A 12,484-nucleotide genomic window follows, 5' to 3' on the forward strand; every position below is an offset into this window, starting at 1 on the left:
GCCAACTGGATTGAACTCCATTCACCACAACTCTTTGGGCCTGGCTGTCCAGCTAGTTTTTTACCCAGCGAAGAGTATGCCTGTCCAAGCCACGGAGCAGCCAGCTTCTCTAGGAGAATGCTGTAGGAGACAGTGTCAAAGGCTTTACTAAAGTCCAGGTAGACCACATCCATAGCCTTTCCCTCATCCACTAGGCAGGTCACCTGGTCATAGAAGAAGATCAGGTTGGTCAAGCAGGACCTGCCTCTCATGAACCTGTGCTGGCTGGGCCTGATCTCCTGGTTGACCCGCACATGCCTTGTGAGCACCCTCAGGATGAACTGCTCCAAAGAATTTGCAGGGCGAAAGTTTACCAATGAGAAACCAAATATCTAATATGGGTCATTTTACCCATAGGAATAATGCTGTGGCATGCAGGTGAACACGCACTATGGGTCCTTATCTGTGTTAGACTCATAGGGGGTTCCTCTCATTTAAGCCTAGAGTAAAGAGCTCTTCCTTTCAGCTCTGGGGGTGCCAAATTCAGTCCCCAGTGTAGTAGTCAGGAGAGGGCTAATGATCCCTTGTCTGGGGTTTGAATTTCGGGTACTTCCTTCGAACGGCGGAAACGTGTAACCTGACAATACATGGTTTTACAGTTGCCTCCTTATGCTTGGCTCGCAAAAGACCAGCTCTCTGCTGGGTTACAGTATTGCTGATTTAAAACTCAAATTTGATCATGTTTTTACCCAAGCTGATTGCTTCCCTGATTTCCTTTCTGCCTTAGTCTCCTAAACTGTAATTTAAGTGGTTTCCAGCACGTTAAGATTTATGTGGAGTCCTTGGCTGCTGCAAGACTATATAGCACAACTTAGGTATTCAAAGTCTTGACAGTTATAACTAGACTACACGATTCTTGTCAGCAGGCTGAAAGTACTGCCATTTCCCTCAATGCTAATTAGCTCCTTTTACCCTCGGTGCACGGTTACCTTATGTGCATGGCTTTTCTATATCAGATTGTTCTTTCCAGTGATCAAATGGTTCAATGACTTCAGTTAAATTACTCACGCCCTAAGGATAGCTGAGATTTAATTGCCCCGTAGTTACTGCATCAGGGAGACCTACTAGGATGTCTGTGAAATGTGAGCAGCCTGTACAAGTCCCAGGCACGAGCATGTTCCCTTCAATCCAATCTAAAATCAATGCAAGAGTCCTTGCGATTCCCACAGTATCTTGGTCTATGACTTTTGTGCACTAGGTCCCTGCTAGATAGCTGCATTTAAGCATCTGGATCTTAATGTGCTCATTCAGGCGTCTGAGGAAAATTCCTTGGAAAAATACTGCAGACTACCTTCAAGATTATTGTGGAATATCAAAGAACAGGAGAGATACTAACTTGACTCATAGTAACCGGGACATCTTGCTTTCATGGGTATGCTGTGCTGTATGGTGATATCCCTTATACCCAGGAGAGAGTTCATTAGATAGAATAGCGACGGTTGCCAGCAAGCCTGTTCATATGAGGTTTGTAATTTGTTTCAGAAATGTTGTAACTTTTATTATGCAGAGCTTAAGTTTACAGCTATAAAATGCCCACCAGCATCCATGCTGAGGAAAGTGCATAGGACCTTAAGCAGCATCATAAAAGCTGAGCGGAATAATGTCAAATCATGTTATAAATTCTCTTACAAAAATTGCTCAATCAAAATGAAGGGGCCCACTATCTATAAGATGTGGGATTTAATTAAGGATCTCTGAATAGAATGGTGAACCCAACTCCAGGTTTCTACATTTGGAAATTTCCATCATAAAGCATCTCCATTCATCTATCCCTACATGCATTGAAATGTATTGTCAGCTGGTATAAATCTAATCTGACTCAAGGACTTCAGAGGCCTGCTTTTTTACTTTAGATAGGAGTTTCTTACATGTCAGTGGTTGCATAAAGAGACTTTACACTGGGCATAAATTACATCCGCTTTAAAAAGCCATAGTATTAAGAGGCTGCAGAGATTTTTAAGTATAATGGTCAGTATCTTTTTACAGCATTTGTTTTGCTAGCAGTTCTGGAAAATTCCAATATTGTAAGAGTTAATATTCCGAGAAATCTGGGAAACTATTTTTGCTAGCATTCTGAAATAGGACCTTTTTTTAGATATCATAGAAATGAAAATGAAGTTACTGTTTGTTAGACTGAATTCATGCACAAGCATGACTGGAGGATGTGGTCAGAAAATTCATTTACACATTCAGGGGCCAGATCCAAATCAGTGTAAATCAGCCATTTCCCATCTGCCTCCTTGTGGTTTACACCTGTGAAGAATGTGACCCACAGTGTTTGAAATGCACTCCAGAAATGGGAAATAAAGATTTGAGGAGAAACTTCTACTGAGGGGACTTCCTAGGGCTGCAAAAAAATATAATCATAATGAAGATGTTACCACCACGTGACTGCTTTTAATCTGCCCTTTTGAATACTGTTAATGAAGTTAAAGGGTAACTTACTCAGTGGTATTTTTTTCATCTAAGATCTGAATTGCAGGCTCGTTCAGCCTACAATGACAATTCCTCCGCATTTCTGTGGTTTTGGAAGGTGTCAAGTGAAATGAACTGCACAGCAATCCCATTTTATCCTCTGTTGCACATAAATTCCTGGGTTTTGTTCTTAATGCTTTGCTGGAGTGTTAACTTAGTATTTGTCCCAAAACCTGTGCAAGTGCACACGGAGCTGTAGTGATACCTGTCAGTGTGGTGGATGAAGCTGTGGCTCTGCTGAAGTTCAGGCTAGCAGCATGCTGGGTATCTGGCTGCTCTGGGCTGTCAGACTCTTGTTTTGCAGTGCGACTTCTGTTGCCCAAGTTATCCTTCCCTGAATGAGTCTGCATGGGTCAAGCTGACATTTTTAGCAAGGACAAGCCCATCATCCAGCAGTATAAAATTCCTGGAAACCCAGTGTATGAGATGCCAGCAACTGGATTCGCGGTGGACGTAGGCACACGGTGGTAGGACAAGGATGGGGAGGACCCACATTGCCAGCCAGCAGCTATGTGGGTCTGTGTCTGTGGTGCTCCACCAGGGACTGTGTCTGGTGGTGCTCCCCTGTCTACTGGACCTTTGCATACCTTGCGCTCTTGCTCAACGTTTCAGGCTGGTTTCCTCTCTCAAGGAAGGCAGGAGTCCTAGGTTGGGGAAAATTAATACAAGAAACAGATGCAAACCGTGGGGTGGGTGGAAGGAGTGGTCACATCCTGTCCCAGACACTCGACAGGGCTGTTCATCTCCTGTGACCATTCTCCATTGAGACACTTGTTGCTGAGCACCAGCGCTGGCACAGAAGGGTCCTGCTGGTAAAGTTGAGCCCCTTCCTGCTGCCCTGTCAGCAGCAGCGCTCACAGCCTCCTCCGTGTCAGGCCACCCTGTGCCTGCCTGTGGTTCAGCTGTTTCCAGCTGCAGCACACAGCCAGATGTGGGGGACAGCTCAGCCTGCAGGGACTGCTACTGCAGGCTCTGTGGTGTGTGTACAGGAGGGATTATTCTGAGCTTGTGGGAAACTTCTCTGTCATCCATAAATGCTTGGGACTTGATTCCCCTTTCCATGGCTTTGACAACACTGGTGTGATTTAGCATGTCTGTGACTTTGCATGGAAGTCATCTGCTGCCTGTGACCTTATACCTTTTACTCTTCAGATTTGGCCATCCCCCCATCTCCCTAGTGGCTGTTCCTTGAGCAGCCGCAGAAAGCCAATGTGTTTCCTGGCGTGGGTCTCCTCTTCATGTTGCAGTATGCATGGGGACAGCTTACACAGAATGATGGGCTTAACTTTGGCACACACTGTTAGAGTGGCGGTCGTGCTGGTGAGAGCCTGGCTGACATCCTCTTTTTGCCTGTTTTCCCAGGTCGTTGCACTGTCGTCATGGAGTCTCTTGAGAGATTCAATCTACTATACACTGTCTGTTGTTGCACTCATTGTGGTAAGTTTTTGAAGGTTATTCTTCTGTGGGAGCCCATGTGTCCACTGCCACCTGTAAAGGGAACCTGCTAAGAAATCAGTCTTGTAGCTAAGATCCTAGCTCCAGGAATCACACAGTTTTCTGCTTGTGGAAGAATATATTTGTGTTCTCCCTGGTTCTGTAGAAAAGCTTGGCCCAAGGGTAGGAGATTGAGGAGTGTCCAGAGAGCCCAGAGCGATAGCTGGGGAGAAGTGCTGTGTCCCAGCACAGCCGCAGGGTGCAGAGCTGAAACCCCATGCTGCAGCCCCACCGCCAGCTCTGGAGTGGATGTGTTGGTCAGCCCTGTCCTGACAACGACCCTCACAGCTTCCTAAAAAAAGCCTAACTGACCTGTAAGGAGGCAGCATTTGTGCCCAGAGGAAAGAGATCCTCAACAACTACAAAACATTAAAGTTAGTTTTTCCACACATAATTGTGGCAAGTCTTGTTCAGTGCACTCTAGCAGCAAATCCTCTAACGAAGGCTACAGTTTCAGTAATTCTTAGTGCTGCTCCTATTCCAGCTTTCATCAAGCTCAGTAAGTTCTCAGAATCAGGCTATACAGTAAAAAAATGTTATCACGAGTGTTCAGATAAAGATACTGCCATCAGTTTAGCATTATCTTTGGAACCAATACTAAACAAAGTCAGGAAATGTGAAAATTGAGTTTCCTGGTAACAGTTGCTACTTTGCTTTTTTTTTTTGCTTTTTTTTTTTCCCCAGCCTAGTCTAGGACCCTAGATTCCCTAAGAAAGGAAGAGTGATTTTGTGAGGTTAACTTCCATACGTAAGCAAGAAGGGAACTTTAGAGTCAGAAGATGAACACTTGCATTTCTGAAGTTTGTGCTACTTTTATTAGTCGTAGTTTCAACAGTGTGTTTTGTTTTGCCTTCATTCTGCACATGCCTGTACACTCTACACTACTATTCTGTAGGTGCAAAGGCCTATCTATCTAATCTCAAACAGAGGGTTTGCCTGAACCTGTTTGTACTTTTATTCCCCACACTGCAAGGTCAGCCTTTTTGCACCTGATGAAAAATAACTTTTCTACATAATTATTAGCAATGAGCTGCAAAACAAAAAACTTTTTTTTTGCTTTGACAGCAACCTCATACCAAAAAGTGTTCCTAAACAACAAACTTGGCCACACCCACTAATTGTAATAAATTACATTGCATGAGCTTAAAGACTTCTAGCAGACATTCTCTTAGTTTACTCCACAGGAAGCACAGATGTGGGCAGCTGCCTGGCATTTAGCCTCCTGTTGTTTGGATTGGGTGTACATTTATTGCATGGTGGCAGACAAGTTAAAAATCCATTGAATCTGTCATCAGGTTTTAAATTCTTAAAGGAAGGCAGTTTTTTTTCATGGCTGGTTCATCCTTGTGGTTGTCAGCTGCTTCAGGATGTTCGGAACCATTCTCTATTGTATTGTGTCCGGTGCACCCCTGAAACTCCTAGCTACGTATCCTATATAATGAGAAAGTTGTATGGCTCATTGAACAGACATCTCTGTTATCCTTAAGACTTTTCTCCTATACTTTGTTTCTGTATAAGTTGTTCTTCATAATTACAGAACTACAGAAGTACTTTTCTTCTGGGAGTGTACTCTGTGGTATCAGGATACCGTTATTTTTTTCCTAAGCCTCAGGTTAGCTTCTCTCCAGATGCATGCTCACTCTTCTGCTCATCTTATCAGCTGTGAGCTTCAAGGTCCTTTACGCAGCCAGGGCAGCAGGACTGTGCAACTCCAGGCATTAGTGGAGGCTTGAAGGCATTGCCAGAACTCTTATTCCCGTATTACAGCACTACATGGCTAATTGTGGCTTGGGAGATGTGGAGCGCTTACCACTTCTCTTCAGCATTACTCCACAGCAATCATTGCAAATGCCTTTTAAACACCTGTTAGAGAAGAACAGAGAAAGATGGGAAGAAGGGAAAACGTTTTAAATGGTTAAAGATTTAGCTCCCAGCTGATTTACCAACCCTTTTATATGCAATATTGCTCCCCAGTTGATGGCAAATGAGGATTTTTCCTTTCAGAGTCAAACACTGCTTCAGTTTAAGAAGTTTCTCCTCCGCTTGACTCACTCAGGGATCCCTGGCTTCACAGTGGCTCAGATCTTTCCTATCCTTTTAAGGCAGAATCAAATTTAGGTGGCAGCACATTGTTATTCAAATACAGAGTCTCCAGTCCCTGATGTCTCTGCTGGGAGACAAGCCACAGGCTCCACACAGAGCGTAGCGCGACCTGCGTGCCGTTTCCCCTTTGTTAGATTTCTGTGTGCCTTAAATTTTAGAAGGCACTTAAATGCTTTGCCATATAGGGATAATTTGCCATATCAGGGAATTGAGACTTGGCTGCAGCTGAAATATAATCATCTTTCTTGAGGGATGATACTGCTTGTAGAAGGTTGCTCTCATAGTATTTTAAACAGCAGCTTGTGGTGCTGTACTATAAGTTGCACTCCATTGGTGTCTTTAGTAATCATAAATACACCTGAGGGGAAATAAATACATTCCTGCCAATGCTGAGATTCAACAACCTTAAAAAGCTTGATATTCTGCCAGCTAAATCAATGTGACTTTGTCTGCTTCCATTTTCACTAGCAAAGGAATTGCAGTGCTGCAGTAATAAATAGCAAAGCAGTATAAACTCACCTGTTTGGTGCTCTGGGCCATTTGATAAGAATGAGTGAACTCTAAATCACAGAGATTAGAGGTGGATAAACTGCACTTACCATACTTACATCACCTTGATTCAGCCCTGTGATTTTTTTTTAACCTTAAAATAATATTACAAAGCTACCTTGTCTTCTTGTAGAGCTTGGCAAAACTGCTATTCCTTATTTCCCTTGAAAGGAAAAAGATGCCTATGTATCTTAACTTGAAAGGACATGGTCAGAGTCATTAGTGACAAAAGTGGGGTGGGTGCTATTTTTAATCACAAAGGTCAATGCACATGCTTTCATGTCCCATCACACCAACACATTGTAACCTAAAACAGGCCTTGTCAGATTAGATCATGATGACTGGGAGCTGTAACTTAGAACATGCATAACATTTTGTGGTCACGTTTTCTTCCAGTAACCAATGTGACTATTGTTTGGTGCTGGCTATCACACAGGAGTTGCTATTTAAAGGCTATGTAGCTGAAGGGAAGTGTTTTCACTGTGCTTTCAGAGGCTCGTTCCCTTTCCCTCCTTTTTCTCCAGTGTGGTGCCATGGATGTGTTTCCCTAGTGCAAATACGGCATTTCTGCCTCTCCACACAGCATGGAGCTGAAAGCAGGCGAAGGTGCTTTGGAAGGACTGAATGGAAAGCAGGCTCCTCACTGAGGCTGACAGGGCAGAGCAGCTGCCCAGGCTGCGGGGCTGCAGGTTGCTGTGTGCAACCCCAGCTCTGACCTCCCAGAGAGGCCCCATGCTGCCACAAAGGGCCGGCCCTCCCGGGCACCCTGTGCACAGGCCACGTGGCTTGGCTGGCCCTCCGGCCTTCCTGCTGCAGCACAGGCCTAGCCGGCCCTCCAGGGTACCCTGCATGCAGGCCAGGTGGCCTGGCTGGCCCTCTGGCCCTCCTGCTGCAGCAGCCATGGCAGGTGTGTCGTGGCACATGGATTGAGTCACGCTGAGGTCCCCCACTTTGAGTGACAGCCGAGACCGGCAGCGAGAGCAGCCCTCCACAGATGTCCATCTGAGGTGGAAGGAGAAGCGGAGACACAGGGGTGTTGCCAGCAAGGGAGGGTGGCAGCCCCCCCTGCTCCCAGCACAGCTGCTGGTGGTGGTGGAGCGTGGACTGCGGAAGGGCCCAGCTGTGGAGTACTGCAGCCACCTGCCGGTCACCTCCCAACATCTGCCTCTTCAGATCCTCCTGAAACCAGACGTAGCGGGCACCCTTCACCTCTCTGGCATAGCGTTGTTTCTTCTCCAACACGCAGCATCTTACACATGCGGGAAGAGACACATTTCTTTCCCAAGAAGGTTTGCGCAGCATTGTTACGAAAGCTTCAGCATCCGTCTTCAGGTGTGCTAAAATGACTATCACAGTAGTTAAAGTCAGCTAGTGTGGTGATCACATAGATCTTAAGGAAATAATGCCTTGGGCCCAGTTTTTAGCCAGCAAAATTTCACAGCAGCTGTGGAGCTAGCTGTAAATCTTCATACCGATCGCCTGGTTGCCACCCAAGAATGGGTCAGGAAAGAGGCCGTGTCTCTGGTGAGACCAGCCATGCGGTTAAGAAGCAGGTATAGCCCCTTCTCTGACTCACTTCTCTTTTCCCTGTAACTGCTTCTGCTTCACTGCTGCAATAGCCCCAGTTATGCAAGGATCCCGTGGTATTTGGGACGGAGTACCTGCCTGCCTTGACTAGGTGAGAGAAACTAAGGGTTGAGAAGTTCAAAGGCTGCGCCGGAGGGCAGTGCCAAAACAGACCAGAGCTTAATCCCATTGCCCTGAGCCCTGGGTTGCTCTGCCTGCTCTGTCCCCTGCTCGGTGATGAGCTGTTTTCAGCTGTGATTTCCTGTGTAACGTGCCTATTTTTAAACCTTTTCTCCACAGTTTATTTATGACGAAAAAGTTTCCTGGTAAGTGAATCCCTTTTCATTTTTTCTGGTTATACCACAAAAGCTGCAATAAGTAGAGTTCATCAGGAGAGGAGGGGAAAGCTAAAAAGTTCTGTAGGGCGATTCAGGCAGCAGTTTCCTGCTGCGTGAGAAACCTCAGCACAAGATGGGCTAGAATAACTCATTTTCTGAGCCAGAGAAGAAAGCCTAGGAGAGCGTCCCTCAGACTGTTTCCCAATACAGCAGCAGCAGTCAGTGCCCTCTGCCCACCCTGCAGCAGCCCGGGGATGGCGATGTGCTCAGCAGAAGCAGAGACTGCTGCTCGGGTGCCGGTGTGCCAGGGATGTCAGCCGCCTGGGAATGGAAAGGACCACCCAAACAGTCATAAATAAGTGTGTTCCAATATTTGGATTTTTAATAATTTAAAAAACAGAAGCTCCTAAGGCAATATTAAAGAATGAATGACCAGTTTAAAGAAAGAAAAAAAAAAAAAGTGTGTGTGTTAATATCCCCATGAATGTGCTTAAATGTACTGCAATAGGTACGGTAGGCTAGGAGGGCTTCAAACACTTTTAAAAGTGTACTTTCAGTTGTTTTGCTTTCATGGTTTTGTTTTCAGCACCTCTCAGGGCTTGTAGAGTGACAGTGGTAGCTTTGATTTCACTCAGTATTATTTAGATTACAAACACTAGGGGGAGTCAGGCTTTTTGGGTTGCATGTTTTCTTAAACTTGTTCTCACTGGGGGATTTACGTTTAATTTCAGAGAAGGATTTCTGAAACACTGAGTTTTGCAATGGCTTGTTTTTCTTTGTTTTGTTTTGTTTGGGTTTTTTTAACTAAAATTGACTCGAGGCCCAATTGTATTTGATTGTGCCTTTCAACTAAAACACATCAATGCAGAAGCCGAGTGTTGAAGTACCAGAAGCGGGGAATAAGATATTGATATGGTTAGTGCAATGTCTCAAAATCCTTGAAGAGAAAATGGCCCATGAGTTTTAGTATATAGCAGGTTGGTAATGGATGATTTCCACAGGGACTAGCAGTTTGCTGTAGAGAACTATGCAGAATACAGCATTTTGGTCAATGAAAAAGATTACCTAGAAACAAGTTCTAAAAGTCATATTCTATTTTGTTTTCATACAAATTGCGTTAATTTGACACAGAAACAGTGGAGAAAAAACCTGACAATCTAATCAGCAGTTTAAACTGCTGCCTGCTGCATTCTCAGTGGTTATGTAGCAGCAGTAGTGAAAGAGCAGCTGCCCCTCCTTCAGGTTGTCTCGGCATGACTGGTGTGCTTTAGCATGCTCAAAAAGCCCAACAACCTGCTTTACACCCATGCAGGCAGAGCAGGACAACTGCTCCCCTCCCTCTGCCGCAGCCCCCACGGGTATTGTCCTTACAGAAGTGTCAGTGTTCCTTCGGTGCGTGATTTGTTCACTGAACTTCTGGGTTCAGTCACTTGTTCTTAGCTGACAGGTTGATTTGGCCAAGTAAAACCAGAGCAGAAGTCAAGAAAACAAAGGAGGCATCACGCATGGGTGTGTGAGCCATTTATTTAGGCATCCCCTTTTCTAGAGGTGCGTTAAGACAGCCCAAGAGGGTCAAGCCTTTCCCCAAGTTTGTGACATGACAGATGGCGGAATGGCTGAACTTGGGCAGCTGACTGCCGTGCCCTGCTCTGATGTGTTTTCTGTGTCGCTCTTGTTTGCAGGTGGGAGTCCTTAGTCTTAGTGCTGATGTATGTCATCTACATCATTATCATGAAGTAAGTCAAATGCGCCCTCGGCTTGCTTAGATTGTAAGGCTCCCTGCTCCAGTGCTTTTCCAGAGGTTGCAAAGGTAATTAAAGAGAGCCGAAGGCTGTGGGCAGGGCTTCCATTGCATCACCCAGCTTGCACACCAGCAGCACATCCAATAGCAGGGGTTAAAGCACCTTGCCCTGTCATGTACTTATCTGTAAGTTATACTTATCTGTAAGTTATCCTGATGAGGCAGGAAGGGGCTGCTTATCCTCATAGTACAGATTCAAGTATCAGACATCTAAAGGTGGATCATGCTTTATGGATCTCACCCTGTGTGAACCGACCAAGGTTAATGCCGCAAGTCTGTGGCAGAGCAGAGAACCAAATCCGTCCCGAGTCCCACCAAAGCAGCCTCTTCTGACTTCACTTTAGCATCCCTACTCAAAAATAAACACACGGGAGATTCCAGACTACTTTTTATGGGTGCAAAACTCCACAGCAATTTGTTCATTCTTGTTGGAGACCCATGATAAAACTACAGCACAATCAACATTGATTTTCTGAGCATCTGACCTGTGTAACTTCTTTCACGTAAGTTCATGCTAGCAAAGCTAGTCTGTTCTGCTGTTTGGTTCCCCTCCTCCTGCCTTGTTTTTAAAAGCCAGTGGAAAGGAAACCCAGATTTAAACTGGAACATTCAACAGAACCTACCAGCTGCCAAGCACACCAGTGGTCTTGTCTCAACAAGTAAGAGTAGAGATCTGTTTTGAAATGATGAATAAAGTAAATATTGTGAGAGCAATTCTCAGTGAGAACAGCAAAACACTCAGGCTGGGCTGAAGGGAACATGAGTCAGAATTCATCTCATTTCTAATAATTAGAAACTTTTTCTTTAACATGGAGGGTAGCTTCACCCTTGCAACAATTAAGTGACCAGCAAAACAGACAATTGTAATGCCTGAATATAGAATGGATTTTTTTTCTGAAAGCAATGCTGTAGTGTGAACAGATGTTCCAGACCTGTTTGGATATAGCTGGGGAGGTTGTTGGCCTGGTTAGGGACCTCAGCCAGGTGTTCACAGTGGTCTACCCTTGCCTTTGAGTATTGTGGTGAGATCCTCAGCTCAGGTTTGTGTCAGCTCCTGGCTACTCTAAATAAAATAAGAAGCAAAGATTATTGGCTTTTTCCCTCCAAAGTTGAGATGGAACTTAGCATACGGTCTTGTGTTTCTGTGGTAGGTCTTCACAGGTAAAACAACACTCATGCTCAGGTGTGATTATGTGATAAAAAATAAATTCGGATGATGACAAGTACAAGTAATCATTATTTGCTATACAGAATATTAATTACAGATAATACATAAGCATACATGTCATTCAAGATTCATGTCTTGTATATTTCATAGCCTTCTGGGTATGGAGAGATTACTTTGTATACAATTTAGTCAGAGCTCTGGCATACTGTGGCTAGATTTCCCTAAAACCAGAGGGATTTTCTTCCCTCCCTTAGCTGGATCGCACAGGATATGAGTCTAGGAAAGGAAGAGTGTCAAGAAATCCACATAGAAGAAACAAAGGTACATCTAGAGTTTGTTTCATTTGTGCAGGTACAACTCAACCATACATCACTGCTTCGAAAGGAGGACAAAAAACTCTGCAAATATGGTGAACGGTTTAGCAAATAACACAGAAATGGATGATAACAGCAACTGCGATGCCACAGTCGTATTACTAAAGAAAGGTAACTGTTCCAGTAAGTCACCCTGCTTGCTTGCATCATTCTGAATGTTTACAAGTTTGTCTGCTAGTCATGCGGTGTGGACTGCTTCTGTCTTATCAGCCATGAAATAGGCGGGGAGGTGGCCTTTTTGTAACCCCCCTGCCAGATGGCCATGGCTCCTGTGCCTGGGTGCACAGCATGGTGACCCCAGCCACCACATCCTTTGCCGCTGGAGGCAGCTCAGGCCTCCTCTGGGTAGTTCTTGCTGCTGGACAAGTGCCTGGCTGAAAGGACTCCTCCAGCTTCAAGCCTGACTTGCCCAGAGGCTACTTATTTAGACCGTTACAGCCATGCCATTGTAAGTCCTCCTGTGGGCGCTGTTACGCTGCACTGAAGATGCCCATTTACATTTAGTACCTCCAGTTAAATTTAACTCCATTCCAAAGCGGCATAAACTGAGCAGGGAAAAAGGCCCTACTTACACTAG

General features: G+C 45.0%; 1 protein-coding gene across 1 annotated transcript in view; it reads left to right on the top strand.

Annotated features, from left to right (window-relative positions):
- SLC24A3 (solute carrier family 24 (sodium/potassium/calcium exchanger), member 3) overlaps positions 1-12,484 on the top strand; it is a 148,515-nt gene that overhangs the window by 113,259 nt on the left and 22,772 nt on the right. Inside the window, exons 7-10 of the mRNA XM_009330134.1 lie at positions 3,877-3,951; positions 8,527-8,552; positions 10,247-10,300; positions 11,885-12,018. Coding sequence (XP_009328409.1) covers positions 3,877-3,951; positions 8,527-8,552; positions 10,247-10,300; positions 11,885-12,018 — 289 coding nt within the window. The remainder of the gene's footprint in view (positions 1-3,876; positions 3,952-8,526; positions 8,553-10,246; positions 10,301-11,884; positions 12,019-12,484) is intronic.

This window comes from Pygoscelis adeliae, unplaced genomic scaffold, assembly GCF_000699105.1.
Source record: "Pygoscelis adeliae isolate BGI_AS28 unplaced genomic scaffold, ASM69910v1 Scaffold188, whole genome shotgun sequence".
NCBI classification, from domain to species: Eukaryota; Metazoa; Chordata; class Aves; order Sphenisciformes; family Spheniscidae; genus Pygoscelis; species Pygoscelis adeliae.